The 18,084-nt window shown below is 48.0% G+C and overlaps 3 protein-coding genes across 3 annotated transcripts; 1 reads left to right on the forward strand and 2 right to left on the reverse strand.

Annotated features, from left to right (window-relative positions):
- Positions 1 to 101: 101 nt before the first annotated feature.
- TOT_020000762 (conserved hypothetical protein) lies at positions 102 to 14,253 on the reverse strand (the record flags this gene model as incomplete). Its single annotated transcript, XM_009692513.1, has 14 exons — positions 102 to 1,977; positions 2,221 to 2,395; positions 2,447 to 2,734; positions 2,795 to 3,092; positions 3,222 to 4,325; positions 4,371 to 4,538; positions 4,713 to 4,946; positions 4,986 to 6,457; positions 6,549 to 6,805; positions 6,872 to 8,505; positions 8,725 to 9,844; positions 10,085 to 12,329; positions 12,450 to 13,451; positions 13,524 to 14,253. The coding sequence occupies 14 exons, from the start codon at positions 14,251 to 14,253 to the stop codon at positions 102 to 104; spliced, it is 12,603 nt and encodes a 4,200-aa protein (XP_009690808.1).
- Positions 14,254 to 14,789: 536 nt separating this feature from the next.
- Positions 14,790 to 16,775, reverse strand: TOT_020000763 (uncharacterized protein; the record flags this gene model as incomplete). The annotated part of the gene is made up of 1 exon (XM_009692514.1): positions 14,790 to 16,775. One exon carries the CDS (start codon positions 16,773 to 16,775, stop codon positions 14,790 to 14,792), a length of 1,986 nt encoding a protein of 661 aa, XP_009690809.1.
- A 149-nt stretch (positions 16,776 to 16,924) lies between these two features.
- On the forward strand, positions 16,925 to 18,073 carry TOT_020000764 (hypothetical protein; the record flags this gene model as incomplete). Its single annotated transcript, XM_009692515.1, has 5 exons — positions 16,925 to 17,015; positions 17,200 to 17,291; positions 17,403 to 17,446; positions 17,551 to 17,617; positions 17,804 to 18,073. 5 exons carry the CDS (start codon positions 16,925 to 16,927, stop codon positions 18,071 to 18,073), a joined length of 564 nt encoding a protein of 187 aa, XP_009690810.1.
- Positions 18,074 to 18,084: the final 11 nt, after the last annotated feature.

An 18,084-nucleotide genomic window follows, 5' to 3' on the forward strand; every position in this document is an offset into this window, starting at 1 on the left:
AAAACAAACGTTAAAAATAAACTACAAAAGTGAGTGATTAGAAATCAACGCGAAGAAGACGATAAACACAAAATCGAAAAAGAAGAAGAACGTAAGGGGAGTTAGAACAGACGGCCGACCGTCTTCATCTTGCGCAGCAGCTCGCCACGCTTCTTGTCGTCGCCGGGGTCAACCTTCAGACGCTCGCCAGTCGAAGCAATGCTGCTCAGCTGGTCAGTCTCGTAGAGGTGAGTAAACTGCTCAAAGTCGCCCAGAAGCACGTTCGACAGGCCCTCGACGATGTTCACGAGAAGGTTGACGAGGGCAGTCAGGGGGCTGGCGAGGCACTTGACGACGTTGTAGGCGTTCCTAAAGCCCCTCCTGACGCCAGTGCCAATGTAGAACTCGGAGAAGAGCCTTCGCCACGGGTTGTAGAACATGTCGAGGAAGACGCTGTTTAAGCCGAACCAGAGTCCGTCGAGAATGCCAATCGGCTTCGCCCTGCCCCTGCCCATGAGCTTGTAGAAAATGTTGAGCAGGTGTCCCACAGACTGCGCGAGTCCCCCGACGACGAAGAGCACAAAGTACTTGATGCCGTTGTTGATTCCGATGAGGAAGCCCTCGAAGGTGTTCTTAAACTTCTTGCAGCAGCTGAACGGCTGCGTGACCAGGTACAGGAAGCCCTTGATCACGCCGTAGAGCAGCGCGAGCGAGTTCGAGAGCCATGCCGTGGGCAGCGACTGCCTCACCAGCTGCTTGAAGTACGAGTTTTTCAGAATGCTGAAAAGCTCCTCGAAGCTGCACACGTTCTGGTAAATCTTCTCCGAGAAGAAGTGCACGCAGACCGAGGGCGTGTCCACTGGCAGCGCGTCCAGAATCTGCAGGCCCTGCCTCGTGAGGCGCACGTCCGAGGTCCTGATTGCCAGTACCACTGTGATGGGCTCAATTGTCAGCCTCTTGAAGTACTTTTTGGTCATCTTATCGCTCTTGTTCAACTTGACGACTGAGGCGACAGGCCCGCCGGCTTGTTTCCTAGCTGCTTCGGCTCTGGCCACTCTCAGACCACTGTGACCCCTGAAATAGGCGTCCCCTCCACTTGTGCCATGGCCAACGGTGCCTAACTTGTTAGTAGATATCTTCACAACCGTATCATAACCAGCACTGACAGGGCGATCGCCATCCGTATCGCTGCGGCCTGACGCCGTGGCCTCACCATGTCTACCACCAACACCCAGTGCCCTGTTATCCTTATCACCACCAGTCGTGCCCACTCTGACATCAGTTACACCCCTTCTACTCCCCGTCCTTGACATGCTTGTGCTAGACATGCTCCCGCTCTTGGCCTTATATGCCGTGTTCAGGTTGTCTGCCGATATGCTCTCGAAGTAGTCCACTATCTGCTCAATCACCCGCATCTCCACGTTCATGCTGATCGGACTCAGCTTAAAGTAGACGTTGTCAAACGTCTGAATCGACTTTGAGAAGATGGTGCACGTCGTCTTGAAGACCAGGAAAGACTCCTGCACCGAGTGCCTGTTGGTGAGCGTCTTCAGTATCACGGGTATGAAGCCCTGCACGAAGTGGTCGATGTGGCAGCCGTTGATCGTCAGCGTCAGGTCCATGATCCAGTCGTTGCTGCCGCTCAGCGTGAACTTGGTGCTCTTCGCGCTCGTTGCCCCGTTCACGTTGCTCAGGTTCGCCAGGTGGAAGTTGTTTGTGAGCACGAGGTTGAACTGCAGGCTGTTCAGGTGCGCCGCCAGCACCAGCTTCTTCTTGCTCGACATCGTCGTCGTGATTCTCGGCGTCGCGAACGTGAAGACGATCTTCGACCACACACTCGTGATTCTATTCATCTGCACCAGGTCCACTCTTTCAATCAGCTTGCAGAGCAGGATGTAGTTGTCCACGAAGCAAATAACTCGCGTGCCGTTCTTCTTCATAATGCAGCTGACGAATATCTCAAGTCTTTCCTTAAACTTGACGGACGTATTTGTTGTACTGCTGGTATTAGTTGTGGTATTAGTTGTATTGGCACCAGCAGTTCTGGAGGTATTGGCACCAACAGGATTAGCAGTAGTGGCAGAGCCATTAGCACCCATCGTCTCGCCACTGCCCAGGATGCTGCTATTGCAACTGCTGCTATCGTCCATAATCGTAATACTCGAACTACTGCTGCTGTCACAGTTACTGGCGCTAGTCGTGCTCTCCGAGTCCCTCCAATAGCTCTTTCCGAGCTTCGACGTCTTGTAGGTGTGAACGTTCTTCAGCGTGTCGATGTTGTAGATCATCCAGTCCGAGTCCTCGCTGGCCTTAAACGCCACTCTCCTGTCGTTGTTGTTGAACAGCACGTGCGGCGTCAGCCTCAACCTACTCAGCACCATCGTGTTATCGCTCTCCAGTATCTCCATCCTCCTTACTTCCTCCAGACGCTTACTAGCGTCTCCCTTCTTCCCTTCCGATTTCTTACTGCTCTCGCACTGACTGTTCTCCGGCAGGAAGTTCGGGTCCACTACGTACAGGTCTGCCCTCGTCAGGTTCAACAGCTGATACGTCGTATCTTTTGCTTCTGACACTATGATGTACAGCCCGTTAAAATGGCACGGCAACCCCTGTTCGAACTTCCCTTCTACTACGCTTATGTCCAGTATGAGCTGTTCTTCGTCGCCCTTTGTGGACTCTTTGCTCACCGGTTTCGCTCTGATTTGCATATTGAACGGTATTTTAGGCGGCGTCAACGATATCGTACACGCACTGACTTTAGCGTTTTCCCCTCGCGTTGTTTTCGCCGATCCATTCACTTTAAAGGTACCGTCACTGGTGGTACCGCTGGAAACTATAAGCATCCTGATCGTCTTCAGCGTCGTGTTGACGTCCACTTCCTCATTCGGCCCTACCACTGTTCTTCCGTAACTTGAATGCTCAACGATCAAATCGTTTTTCATTCCATTTATGAACTTGTAGTAGCTGTGGAAGGCTACTACTCTGGTCGGGTGCGCCGATATGTTCAGCGCCCTCACTGTGCATCCAAGACTCACGCATTCTAATCCCATACCAGTGCCATTTCCAGCTATATGGGCACTCGTGCCCTTATCATTTTCTGCAGCACTGCCAACCTCGTGGCCATCCTCAACAATGCCCTCGTATCTTCCATATCCAGCGGAATCATTCGAATCCCACTCAAACTTCTCCTGCTTCCCGAATGAAACAATGCCCCTCCTCGTTTCTATCCCTCTTCTACCTACTTTTGCACCTTGCTCATTCATTAAGTCACTTTTTTCTAACGCGTCGCCCCCTTCGTTCTCCACAGTGCCACTTTCTTCAGTCGCGTCGGCGTAATGTTTTACCAATCTGGTGCCGTCCTTCAACGCGCTCCTTCTCTTGCCTTCCTTGGACGAAGTCTGCACTTCCAGGTTGATTGGGGGCCTCGTTGCCGTCGTCGACGTGAAGTCCAACTTACTCACCTCCTTGGTCGGCACGTACTGCCCACTCTCGTGCCTAACGTATGCTCTCAGACTCGCGTTCGTCGCCTGCCTGTTTGTTGAGAAGTACCTAAAGTGCGGCGGAATCAGGTTTCCGTTGAGACTTATGAAGTTGTCAGTGAAGTTCTCGAACACGTACGGCCAGAAGACGCTGATCTTATCTCTTTCCAGCCTTATGTTGACGAAGCTGTTCCTCACCAGTTCGTAGAACGCCTCCTTATTCCTGCTGTAAACTCCCCTCGACAGCAGCGGCTCAAGGTGCTTAAACGTGGTCTCATGTATTGGACCCGATGTGTACTTCAGGCACTTCGTCGCCACCAGGTCGACTGTGTTCGGCAAGTTTATTTCTAAGAGGTCGCTTTGGTACACCAGGTGCCTTTCATTCATTTGACTCACGTTTCCGAATTGACTCATGTACTCCACTACACTATACTTTTCTCCCCTCAGCGCCCCTGGCGCATCACCGTAGCCGTCCACCACGTCAACTTTTGGCTCAAAACTGACTCCGTCCATCTTCTTACTTCCTCCCACAGCGCCGAATCTCGTGGTATCCATCGTTCGACTGCCCATCTGACTCATGCTCCTGGCACCAGTGGTAGCGACGCCCATTCTACTGCTGCTGCGACCAGGGCCAGCGGTAGTGCCGACGTTAACATCGCTGACTACGTTGGCATCAAATTCGCTGGCACTGCTGGCGTTAACCAGAGCCACTCCCTTCATGTGCAACTTTACGTAGAACTTCGTGCTGTGCACTGGTATCCCCCAGGACTGGTTCGGCCTCAGCAGCTTAACCGCCCCCCTGTTCTCCACCACCGACATGCTGTCCACCTTGTCGTAGACCAGAAAGTCCAACGCGCGCTCCTTCAGCTCCACGTTCGTCTCCTTGAAGTCCAGACTTGCGTTCTGCTTAACTGAGGAGAAGTACACTACGAGGTCGAAGGGCAGCTTGTTGCATATTTGCAGAGTCGGCTCTATCGTGATCACGTACTTGACGCAGTCCACCTCGTCGATGTCGTTCAGCACTGTGCTCGTCAGCGTCGTCTTAAAGCAGAGCCCGTTCTTAAACCTCAGCAGGTACTCCTCCTTCCTCTCCTCGTCGTGCGCGCCGTAGTAGCTGTTGTTCGTCTTCGAAAAGGAGGGGTTGTTCAGCAGGTTTTTCAGCAGCTCAAACTGTATCAGGTCCTCAATAAACTCCGTGACGTCCGTGTCCGTGTTGTACATTTCCGTGCTGTAGGTGCCCTTCGTGCTATCCACTGTGCCGTTTGCGTAACTGCTGTTCGTTCGCCTGTAGTTACTGCTGTTAAGGCAACTGTTCGACGCTCCATTGCCGCAGCTTCTATTTAGTGCCGCGTTATCCGCGTACGTTATGAGCGGCGTGAACTTGTTCGTGTACCACGATATCGGTATTCCTACGCTCGTGAACTTTTCGAGCACCAGTTCACTCGTTCCCTCCGTGTCGTTCAGACTCCCGCTAAACTCGCCCATCTTCTCCTTTATTGCCGGCAGGAGTCTGCTCCTCCTCTTAACTCCGTAGTAGTTCCTGCACCTTATCACCAGCGTTATGTCAGTCAGGTTTTCTATCTTTACGTTCGTCGAGACCACCACCTTGTCGCTCACCTTTTCCACCAGTACCACTTCTCCCACGCTCGGCAGCTTCAGTATGCTTTCACTTCCTTCAAACCTGCCCAGGTATATGTAGTTATTCCTCGCGTCGTTCAACTTGATGTTCACGTTCGACGTCCTCTTGTTTGCTGCGCCGATCTTATTGTTGTTCGTGTAGTTGTGCAGGTTGATGAAGTCCTTCACATTGTTCGTGTTCCCGTAGAGCAGGTTGTTATCGATGTATCCGAGCAGGTTTTCGCAGTTTGAGAACTGGTTTTCCTCGTTTTTGATAAGCAGTGCGAACTCCTTCGTGAACAGCTTCACGCTCGCGTTGTTTGGCACCACGAAGTAGTCCAGGTCCCTCTTTACGTTTCCGCTGAATACGCATATGTCGTACTCCAGCTCGTTGTACACTGTGATTCTGTTAAGCTCGACCGTCTTCTCGATTTCCTTTATTCTCTTCAGCGTGGTTATCAGGTAGTTCATCAGCCTGCTCATGTTGTTGCTGAAGTCCACTGTCGCCGCTCCCAGCTCCAGCCTGATCGCTAACACGTTACTGTCTATGTTCTTCTCATCCTCCTCGTCCACCGCTCCGTTCGCTACCAACTCCAGTCCAAAGGGCGTCGGCTGCATCAGCGCGTCGATAACTCCGAACTTGTTGTTCAGCAACGCCACTTCGAACAGGAGTGACAGCGAGAACACTGAGCTCGTGTTAAGCTGCTGCGACTTAAACGAGACTTCGAAGTTTACCTCGTTGACCAGCACGCCCAGTATCATCGGCTCCGGGTTCGTCAGGATGATCAGCTGCAACTTCGACACTTCGACGCTCACTGATATCTTCCTTCTTCCCAGGTAATACAGTCTATCTAACGCTTTAAACGCCTTTTTTATCTTTTCTTTATCGCCATCCTCTTTAGACCCTGTCTCACTGTTACCACTTCCTTTTCTATCGTCACTGACACTCATCCTGCTTTTAGCTGTTCTAACTCCGATAATATCACTGTCAGCTCCACCTCTGGTTTCAAAATACATTCCACTGTTACTGCCATCAAGACCACCTATGTTGCCCCTACTGCCGGCTACACTGCCCATGTCTTCCAAGCTAGCGACAAACCCATCTACGTTATCACTTTTCTGAGTGTTCACTACTCCTAGACTCCTAAATATATCGTCCAAACTTTTATATTCGTATTCATGTGCCTCTTGGTCTTCATGGTCGTGCTCTCTCTCTGGCTTCTTCATGCACTGGATCAAGTCATTTATCCTCTCGGGATAGAAGTAGTCCTTAAGGTAATATATACGTGCGATGTCCTCTATTGAATTACACACTTTAATGTTCTCCAGCTGAGATTGTATCATCACATTTCCCGCATCTACATTGTGTGTGTCAATAGTATCTACGTTTCTGACTATCTAGCAGCGATTGCTACGTCCCGTATTTAACTAATAGTCATATCTAACTGTGTAACCACTCTATATAATCAATACCTATTTTAAATTTAATTGACAGGTCCTTCATTTCAAACAGAAACCGATTGCATGGGTCATTCATCCTGGATATTATTAGTGCGTCATTCTGATCCACGAGGACCTTGGCGTTGCTTTCCAATAGCAGAACTGCTCCAAGCGTCGTTGATAGGTACTTTACGTGGCATCTACAGTACTTGTTGTTCGAAACTGTCCCACTAAAGAGTATGCAGAACACGTGCATTCTGTCGTCATGGTAGTTTGACCCTGAACTGACCCTGCGTGTAGACGTATCATCTCCCCCCGCACTGGCACCCTCGGAGTCGTGGTTTGCGAATCTTGACGACTCCGCAGTCATAAATATCCTTGGAATGGCTCTAACTCTCTGCTCCGTACTCTCCCTCGCCACCTTCTTGGTCCTCGTGTAGAAATCGATGCTCGGGTATATCCATATTTCAAACATGTTCAGGGTCAGACTAAGCTTCAGGCTTCCAATGGCGTCAGCTCCACTGCTAGTATTGGCAGCGGTGTTCTTAGTGTCAGTTTTACCCGTGCCAGTAGTGATGTTGCTCGTGTTACGATTACCACTGTTGCCAATACCACTACCGGGAACGTTGTTGCCGTAGCTCGCCTTACTACTTGCCTTGTTGACTCCACGCTTCTGAATACTGCTGCCGAACTGACTCATGACAATCGCTATGCCCAGGTTAATGAAGTCCGGGTGCAATTCCACAAGCGTGTTGTCAATTACCACATTGACCTGCTTACTGCTGGCGCTCTTCGATAGACTCAGCACTATCTGCTCCTTCTGCTTTGAGAGAAGCTCCTCAGGCACGTAGTAGGACTGAGCAGCTCTCGACCTCACTTCATGCACGTTGTTAATCATGTACTTCCCAAAGTAGTCGAGTATCTGCAACTTTTCGACCAGCAGCTTCAGCAGCAGCCTATCTTCGTTCTTCACGAAGTGTGCCTTTTTACAGAGTGTCAAGTTGAATATCTTAACGAGCTCGTACTCGTCCAGCGGCTCTTCAAACACGTTTATACTACTTAGCCTAGGGTGGTACACGTTGGCTTGACGCGCACCCCCGTTACCGCCCTGTGCATACACACCTGTAGCCAGGTTGTACGGGTGTTTCGCGTACAGATCCAGGTTGAAACTGCAGTTCGACACCGTCAGTATCAGCGTTCCGTTAAACATGTAGTACTGCTCGTACAGCAGCTCCACTTGGTTATCTTCTGCCTGAAAGCCCTCCCCTGTTATGCTTCCGCCCACATTGTCGTCCATGTGCTTCGACAGCTTATACAGAAAATCCTCGTCCAGGTTACTCTGAAGCAGCACGTTGAAGCTGTACCCGAAGTTAACCATGACCTTATTCTGCGGATACGCCTTCAGTATTCTGAATCGCAGCCTTTTGTACCTTTCTGATACATCCGGCAGGTACCAACATGGAACTGTGAGTGAATAATCTGAGAACAGACAACTGGCACTGCCTTTCAAACTAAAATCCACATTGCAAAGGAACCCTTTCTTGTGGGCGCAGTCGTAAACATCGTCTCGATATTCCCCTTCGTTGGTTTCATCATCGTCGTAGTGGTCAGCTTCATCCGCATCCATGTTGTTAGTGGCCACATTAGCTTTAGTATCAATGTTAACACTGTTACCACCGATGCTATCATTGCGGCCATAGCCTAATGTACCGGCGACGGCAGTGGCAGCATCACTTCTAACGACGTTATCAGCTCCTCTCCACATACTCTTGAACGAACTAACTTGGCTCTTAAAGTTGCTTAACACCTCTTGCACTTCTGACGCGTATTGCTTCGCCTCCTTCATCACGCTCATGTCAAAGTTGAACAGAAATTCTCCGACTTCCACCGACCCCTTGGTTGTGAGCACTGAGTTGAATCTGTGTAGTATCAAATTAGTGTCCACTTGCAAACTATCAAACTTTTCCACGACTTCGATTCCATTCAAGAACTCGTCAATCAGGTCATCTTCGTTTTCCTTACCTCCGACACTACCACTATCTTTGTCAACTCCGCCACCATTACCATCGAGGTTAACGCTATCATTTCCATTAACATCAATGTTACCGCTACCATGACTGACACCATTGCCACTAACAGCGTTAACATTGCCGTCATCACCGATAGAGTTGGCATCAGCCCTGGCAGTGGCACTCGAAGTGTAGTTTACCATTTTCATGTAACTCTTCACGTAGCTCCTGTTCATTATTGGCTTCAACCTCGAGTATGAGGACACCTTCGTAGAAAATATCGGTATCAGCACGTCGTCGTCTGAACATGTTGGAAGCAAACACCACGTCACGTGACTGAACCAGTATTCATTGAACAGAAGTGATAACTCATGAAACACTTCCTTCAAGTCCCTGTACTTACGACCGATTGATGAAACGCTTCTAAACTTATTCAGTTCCGTTTGTGGGCTGTACGCTTTGTACGAGTTATTGTAGTGGTACCACAGCGCAAATTGCGATACCTGTAACACTACTCTGTTGTTCACGTGCCTCAAATCCATTAGGCAATCCGAGTATTCTGACTCTTCGTAGTCCTTCTTAAACACGTTACAGTCGTCAAGCCTCAGCTGCAAATCCATCAGCGAAAGTGTCAAAAATCTTTTATAGTTAGACCACAACAACCCCGTTGAGAGCCTTGCTACTTTTAATGACAAACTATTATTTTTCTTTGTGAGTTCACAAAATACGTCAAAGACTACTCCAAAACTATCCAGGTACACAAATGTGTTCAGACTGCTAACGTACACTTTAACGGAACCGCTTGAATGTCCAGTTTTAGCACCCCTGCTTTCGTCTTGGTAGGCACCCTCGGACGATGCACTATCTTCAGTGCTACTCCTTGTGTCACTCGTTGTGCTGCCACTGTTATTATTGTTAACTGTGTTGCCACTGATGTAGTTGGAGGCGATACTGATACTCGTATTGAGGCTGTTATTTCTAAAGGTATTGAGGCTGTTATTTCTACTCGTATTGAGACTGTTATTTCTACTCGTATTGAGACTGTTGTTGGTGCCAACGCCGGTACCAGTGCTAACACCGGGGGTTCCACTCGCTATGCTCTGAATCAAATTGTTGAAAAAGAAAAACTGCTGGAAACAGTAGTCAACAAAATCCTTGTTGTACTTGAGGTTCAAACTCCTCAACTCCAGTTTAACCTCGGTGTTCCCTTTCACCTTTTCCACCTGAGCCAGCACCTGCCCGTGCTGTACTCTCCTCGTCGTGATTTTATTACTCTTCAAGTCATTCATGGTGCATCCAAACAGCACTTCGTAGTTACCTCTGTTGATCAAGTAGTTGTAGTTTTTGCTTCCGTTGGTGTAGTTGTTACCGTTATTGCCCTTGAGAATGTTACTGGTGTTCACGTTGAAGGCGTTACTCGTGGTACTGCTGATACCGCTGTCAAAACTGACACTGCTGGAACTGCTATCGCCACTCATCGTATAACTATAAGTGGTGTTACTGTCATCATACGACTCCTCGTCGTACGAGTTTGGGCTCTCCTCGTGTGGTACTTCAAACGCATCGTCTTCACCTGCTTCCGAGTCAGCCTGCGTGTGACTTAGCAAATTTGCTCCCTTCAGGTTCAACTTTATTTTCTCCTTGCTGCCCGTCAAAAACTGTAGACTCAGCTTGTGGAACACCAGCGAGTACAGCAGCGTGTGATCGTTCGTGGACACTGAGACTATTCCTCCCTCACCGGTCGTGCTCCTGTCGTGCCTCAGGAAAAAAACCTTCAGATCGCGAACTGAGACCAGCGCCTTGTTTTCGTAGTCTCCGTGGAACCTTATCAACTCAGGCTCATATATCGGCGTGCAGTAGCACGATACCATGTTATACACGCGTGCCTCCATCTCCACGTGCATTCCGACTTTAATCATGCTGTCGTACTCAAACTCTTCCAGCGCACTCCTTATCTTGCGCGAGTAGTCAGGTTTAAAGTTAAAATATGCGTAGAAATTTGGGAAGCAGGTCCCGTCTCTCACTGCGTCCACCATGTTCTTCACGTTGTTTCCTGACCTTGCAAACTCATTTGCAAATTGGTGAAATGGCGCCAATACCACCAAATTCGAGCACAGTTCAACGTTTTCCAGGGAAATCAGGAATACTCCACTGTTCTTAATCAACTGGAATGAAAACAGTTCCACACTAAGCAGATTCGTTTTACTGTCATTTCTACAGTCTTTTGCCGGTTTTCTGCCACTTGTATAAATAAAATTATTCTTACGATTGGTGGCACCACTGGTATGGGCAAAACTATCCTTACTACTAGTAACAGCGGTGGCACCGAATGCAGTAGGCTGCCTATTATGCGATTTGGTGCCTGCTCTATCAGTTGACCTGTTGGCAGGGGCACTTTCAAAGGCGTTAAAATGGTCATTCATGTCGTAAATGTTGTTCATCGATACCTCAACATCGTTAAAGGTCAGTTTTTTCGAACTCAGGTAACTATCCACCAGCACGTCCAGGCCCTTCATTGACACTTCTATGCAGTTGTTGAAGCCCAGATCCAGAGACTCTATGCAGAACGGCACTGATCGTGCATTGTAAAACCAGTCCACGTCTCCCCAGTGGTTAATCTTCTCAACATCCACGCCTAGTTCTTTCACCTCTTCCTCAAATGACACAACCACGTCATTGTTGACTCTCCCATTGCTGATACTGTTCGCGGTAGTGTCCGCATTCAATTTCGCACTTCGACTGTTACCAGTGTTACTACTACTACTGGCCATCACCATCACTGTTCTTCTCCTTCTGGCCTCCTTACCACTTTGCACGATGTCGTCCATTACCTTTTGGTATGGCCATTTCAACAGCGACTGCTCGTTCTGTTCGTACATGTCCTTTGCGTCCACTCTCGTCCTCTTCTTCGCGAACCTTGCAAAGAAGCTATACATCTTCATCTCCTTTCCCGTGAACCTCACCATGTTCCTGTTTTTCATGCACATTCTCTGCCTCGTCACCGTTATCACGTACTTCAACTTCTCGTCCAACTTTCCAATGAACTTGTTTATCATCTTCATGTCCTCTTTCGAGTACTGCGTGACGTTCTTAAACGGGTATCCTCTGTCGGTCGTCTTAATCCTGTACTGGTTCCTGTGGTTATTCGTGAACGTGCGGTGCAGGAACAGTTCAAAACTCAGCAGCTCGTTCAACGTCCTCGTCACCAGGCCGTGCTCCACTGATTTGTACAGTTCCAGGGCCGGGTTTGCTATTAGGAAGTACGAGCACATGTTAATCACGTTCTTCTTCACGTAGTTACCGTAGCTCTCTATCAGTATGCTGATCAGCGAATGCTTATCTATTTTCCTAGAGTCCTCCAGGCTGAACTCGTCCACGTCTTCGTTGCCGTAGTCCCTGAGGTAGCCCTCATAGTCCTCCATCATTTTAGTTGGAGCTGCAACCAGCATCTCATTGTGCACGACGCCCAGCACCAGGTCACACGAGAACGTGCGCTTCTTCGCCTGGCACTCCACCTTCGCGTACCTGCACATTGCGCGCGCCAGGAATATTTTGATGGAGGCCCTCCTGTCCGACATTTGCACGATGTTGAAGTAGAAGTTCGACACATCGGCTATTATGCAGTCGAGCATCTTCCTCCTGGTCCCCTTTCTCCTGTTCGCTTCATTGAAGCTGTTCAGGATCTTCGAGGTCGGTATCAGATCCACTCTCAGGTTCGGCGCTACGATTCCAAAGCTCATGGTTCCCAGGAACCAGTGGTCGTCGTTGCTGCTAGCGTTCGGCCCTCCCAGTGCCATCCTGATTGCTTCGTATGCTCTCGCACCGCTGGGATCGCTAGCATTGACGCCGCCATTGCCAACGGTAGCTCCACTAGCGCTACTCCCGGCTCCGGCAGCAGCGCCATAAGTAGCTGCATCGCTAGTACTTGCATTCATATATTCGAAGTAATTGCTCGTAAAAAAGTTAGACTCGTACTCGTCCGCCTGGATGTTTACAAAATTCCTTATGAACTGCTCGTTATACTCATCTTCGTACTCGTCCTCGTCTTGGAACAAACGTTCAATTTTTATTCCAGAGTCCTGCTCCGCGTCTTCTACATCACTCAGATTTGTTTTTTCATCTATTTTTTTTTCATTTGTTTTTGTTGTTTTACTCTTTGCCTCCCTAAGGCCCTTAGTTTTGTTCTCATACTTGCTACTTTTGTTTATGCTTACGTCACTTTTAATTATTTTTTTCCTCTTTTTGGAAAGGGAACTTCTCAGTCTTATCAGAACTCCTAACGGAGTTTCCCGTTCGTATGCGTCAAAAAAATCCTGATCTTCTTTCGATAGTTTGAACAGTTTCAACTTTTTTAACAGGTTACAATATTTTACACTGCTCTGCACACTCGGTACCTTGCAAAGGTCGTTCGTCGCTCCCTTCTTAAACGAGGAGAGGATGCGGACGTACCTTATGAAGTCGTGCAGCGTGTGCACAAATTCGCTCGAAAAATTGAGCTTCAGCTTCGAGTACTTGACTGACCCGTCGAAGAGGTAGCCGTAATGCTCCTGCTTCGCGTACTCGGGGTCGCTTCCACACAGATACAGCTTTATTTTCTGCATCGGCTCGTATGCGATTTTGTCTACGAAGAACAGCGAGTTGAAGTTCCATATCTTCACCGATATGCCCACAAATATCCCCTCCTTAGTGGTCAGCTTAAACCTCTTATGCGGCGTGTTCAGTATGTTCAGATACTTTATTGAATCCGGCTTTATCTTGTTCTTCGATATTTTTTCCGGGGGCATACAACTTGAACAAAATGTGCAGAAGTTGCTCCTCTTCACTTCCAAAAAATCGTACAGATCCCTGTTCTCCAGCTCTTCCTTCTCGGAGAAGTCCGACTCGAACAACTCGTCGCTGAAGTTAGAACTGCTTGACGACAGGGCGTCTTGGTCCCAATGACCGCTGTATGAACGTCTGTACTGACTCGGTCCACTTTCCGAACTGTCAAAAGATTCACAAGAGTCGCTCTCCTGATTATCCGTGCCGACGTCAGTGTCAAGGTCATCTGAATAGTTCGGGCTATAGTTACTATAATGAGTCTCGTAGCTGTTGTATTCTATCTGTACGCCCCTCGTTTTAAACAGGAGATTTGTAAGGAGGCCCTTCAAAAAACCCTTTCTCTCAAGGTCGTTCATGTTCGGATTCTTAGAGTCGACGCCTCCTCCAGTCACCAGGTCAGCTCTAATTACTATTGAGAACGGGTTTTTATATATTACATCGTCCACGAAGGTTACTTTGACATTTTTAACCCTAATCGATAAACAATTTACGATTTTTGCAGCTTTGTCGGCGTTGGCGCCCAGCTTCGAGTACTTAATCCACTTGTCCAAATACCTTTTTTTCTTTGCCAATAGCAATTTTTTACATAGATCCGGATCAAACTCGTCAAGTCTCTTCGTTCTAACCACTAAATCGACTCCGTCGACGTCTATTTTAATTTTTCCCCTCTTGTTACTTCTGAAAAAGGCCGACCAGTCACATTTTACTACAATTCGCCTAATGTTTGAGCTAACTAGCGCAAAGGGTGAAGAGTAGTTTTGAAACACGATTTCCGGTATGGCGATATCTGCCAAGTGTATTTCTGGATTCCCTACTGAAGTTACACATACGTGATCCAGTGGTATCCATTGCTCAACCAAGTCTCTCCCGAATGTCCTAATTAGGCCATTCAAGATGTATTTCAACATCTCATCGGGGTGTGCTACTAATTATACAAACGACATTTTAGAATTTAACAAAATTTTTTACACAGTTACACATCAGGGGGCTGTTAGGGAGTTCACTACTCACACTTAAAATTAGGAAATTCCACTCATTTTTCCTTGATTCTTAAAAGAAATGGATTTGGAAATAAATGTTAATGTGTTTTATCACTTTGTTTGGCACTCAACGTAACTTTAAAATCTTTTTTTTATCGTGTGTACACATGTAGTTGTTTGAAGTTAAAATCCGCCCATAACACGGAAAACGTAATAACATATAACGTAAATATATTAAATTATCAGGATTTAAAATATTTTACAGGCCTTGGCGCTATAAGGGCCTAGGGTTACATAATTTGGAACCATCAATGGTAAATACTTTAAACTTGAATCAAGATTAATGGGATACTGCTTTTCGCCCGAACTTTGCACAAATGTTTGAAAAGGGCTACTAGGTCTCTTGACTGATTTGAAAGATGATTGCTAGAAGGCGGCTGCCATGTTGGAGAGTTAGGGGAAGACTACGCACCGGACCAGGGCTTGAACAAGTCTTCGGAGAGCTTTAACATCTTCTCGGAGTCTGCAAACTTGTAATCGCCCTTGCCGGAGCAAAAGGGGCAGTTGTTGTCGACGGCGCAGTCGCGCAGGTCGTTGAAAACGTCGTGCAGGTCGTCGTCGCCCATCCAGCCCTTGGAGCCGGTCTGAGGAGTGTCCTCGAGAGAGTGGAGGCCGTTCTTTATGAGAGACTCGAACCAGTTGTAGTCATCTTCGTCCTGCTTGTCGAAACCGAGGTCCTCACCGGCGACGTTGGCGCTAGGGGAGCAGAGGACGTCGCCCGGGGCGCGAGGGCTGCGCTGCTTGTCCTCGAGCCCATGATTAAGCTGACGGTCGAGGTCCTCATTCAACAGCTTTTGGCCAGTATGGTTCTTGAAGGCCTCGGAAGTGTTATAGTTGTAGTTCTTGTAGGCTTCCGGTGCGTTGTGGCTGTTATAGCTGAGAGCGTCGTAGGTCGAAGAAAGGTCGATGTCAAGGTCCTCAACGTTGTAGTTGCTATAGGCGCTGGTGGTGTTGCTGAGAACGTCGTCGTTCTTGCCCTTGAGGCCGGGGGTCCACTCGTCCCTTCCACGGTAGTTGCCGTTCCACTCATCGCGGAGCCTGAGGGAGTTGTCAGAGTCCCTGTTCGCGTCAGGGCCACCGGTTGTGTTGAGATCCTCGTTGTGGCTCTGGAGCCTGAAGAGGGAGTTTTCCCCCTCGATTACATGGTAGGAGGTGACGCCCATGTCGTTGCCCCTGAGGGCGCCGGCGTTGTCCCTCTGGGCTCTGTGCTTCACTCGCACGGCACTGACGGTGCCATTGGAGGGAGAGTTTACAGGGCCCTTTAAGTCGCCACCGATGACGAGGCCACCACCGCCGTTGCTAATGTTGGTGTGGTTGTTCTGGTTGTGGCTGTTGCTGTTACCGTTTCCGTTGTTAGTGTTACTGCCGCCATCAAGTCTACTGTTCCCATTGCCGCCATCAGGTCTGCCATTGTTATTGCCGTTGCCGTTTATTGTAATGGTGTTGTTGAGGCTGCCGTTCGGGGCACTTTGGTTGCCGGAGCCGTTGCCTGAGGGTTGAAAGTTCCTAAGCTCCTCCTTGGAGTGAGCAAATGGACAGTAATAGCCCTTGCAGTTGGGGAAGTTGAGGCAGTAGCGAGTCTTGTACAGCTCAGGATGGTACAGCTGCTCCTCCTTAGAGTGACTGAAGCGACACCGGCGCCCAAAGCTGCACTTGCCGTGCAACTGCATCTTGTTGTCGTGACGAGAAAATTGAATGTTGGGGCAGAGCTTGTAGTCGTACTTGAAAAGAATAGGGTTCCTGCGGGGCCAGGTCTCAGAGTGACTGAGGCTGCACTTGCTGGAGTTCAGACACATGCCCTTGGCGTAAAGAGGGCACTGCCGAGTGCGGAACTCCTCCAGGTCCTTCCCGGAAAGGCACACGTGCTCAGACTCGGACTTGGATGCCCTGGGAGCCTTAGACTCGCCATTAGCATGCTCAGCAGCAGAGTTGTCCCTGTAAGAGCCAGAATTGGCAACGCCATTGAGCCCTTTCTCTCCGCCATTGCTGTTGCCGGTAACATGAACACCGTCCTTATAGCTGCCCTTGAGGTTGTGGCTGCCGTGCTTGTTAAAGTAATTGTGATCCAGAGAGTTCCCGAGGAAAGGCCGCCAAGGACTGAATTCGATATGGTTCAGAGTCTTCCCCAAGTCGAGTCTGCCGAACTCCCGACCACCACCGGAGACGCCAGCGCCAGAACCGTTGCTAGGGCCGCTGATGTGCAGGTTGTTGATTTTGGGGTAGCCCGGAATGAAGGGCTGATAGGCAGTCTTGTTTAAGTTGCCCTTTAAGTTCCGGTTCAAGTGCAAACTCGGCACGTCGTTCGTGCTGTGATTCTTCTTGATAAAGTAGCTCTCCTTGGGAGAGCACTCCTCCATGCTCGAGCACTTGATGAGGCCCAGTCCAGACATGTTTGTTAAGTCCAGGTCGATGTTGCTGATGTCAATAGTGTGTTATTAAGTTCCCTTCTGGGCTTTGACGAAAGTCTTTGCTACTGATTCTTGTTATCCGCTAGGTTTATGCTACTAATACCGCTTTGTTACTAGAACACCTGGTATTGATGGTTACTGCGTTTGAACAGTGGGTACCTTGCTCCAGATGCTTACAGTGTAGAGCCACAGTTTTTGTGATTCTGTTGCACAGTCGCTACTGTGATTGCTATTCCAGGTAATATTACTATTTTGGTACCAATACTATTTGTGAGTTGATACCACTACTATTTTTGTAGGTTGCTTTAACTAAGTTCGAATTATATATACTAGTTCTTACTAGTTACTATTATGTTGATATTGAAGTTACTATTTTAATAATTTGGTCTCGGTACCTTAATTTTAGGCCCTAACTACTATTGTTTTAAACAGGATACTGTGGTTGATGCTGAAATTGTGAGAGCTTTCGCCGACAGTGTATCAGTGACTTTTACTGAAGTTCCTACAGATATTTACACACCTTGTGCACAGAAAAAGCTCTGGATGTATTGAAAGAAACTGCGTTAGATGATAAAAGCGTTAAGTGCTGATTCTAATCTTTTTTAATAGAATACGCTTAACCGCGACATAAAACTAGACGAAACCGTCAATGTGTAGAAAATAACAGCAGATTCTAGCCGAAATAATGTACAAAAAATAATTTGGGACCGTGATAAATAAAAGTTACGGTCGAAGTTAAAAAGTTACAATTTTTTAGAGCCTACAATGAGTGTAGTACGATGTCCGTGAGAAAACAAGAAATGTTAGTTCAGTCGACCCTCAACGTGTTTAAAGAAAATAAAAATCAATTTTAATACGTTGCGATGTGTGTAAATAAACTGTGAGTACAAACTTGTGCATTATCAAAGGTTAATCGCGTACTTCAAAGGTGTACTGAACATGCATCGTCACAGAAAAAAACAGCAAATGTCTCAAATTCCCAAGATTTAGATAACAAAAAAATATAAGAGAGTCCCCGAGTGTCCGGAGTTGACTCAGAACCTTATTTTATGATAGTTGCAGTGACGATTTTGTCCTTCCGTACTCAACTGTGGGTAAAAGAGCCAATGAGAAACGAACTAGGTGAGAAAATTAGTGGTAAATGTCCAGTGGTAAATAGCCGTTTGAAATTGTACACATTAGACTGTGAGTTTAAAAAAAGAGGCCACAGCAGTCCAACACTGTTAACTCCTGTGCTTCCAATAGCAGACCAGTTTCTCCAAAAAACACACTTAAAATAATACGCTGAATT

Source organism: Theileria orientalis, chromosome 2 (assembly GCF_000740895.1).
Source record: "Theileria orientalis strain Shintoku DNA, chromosome 2, complete genome".
NCBI lineage: Eukaryota > Apicomplexa > Aconoidasida > Piroplasmida > Theileriidae > Theileria > Theileria orientalis.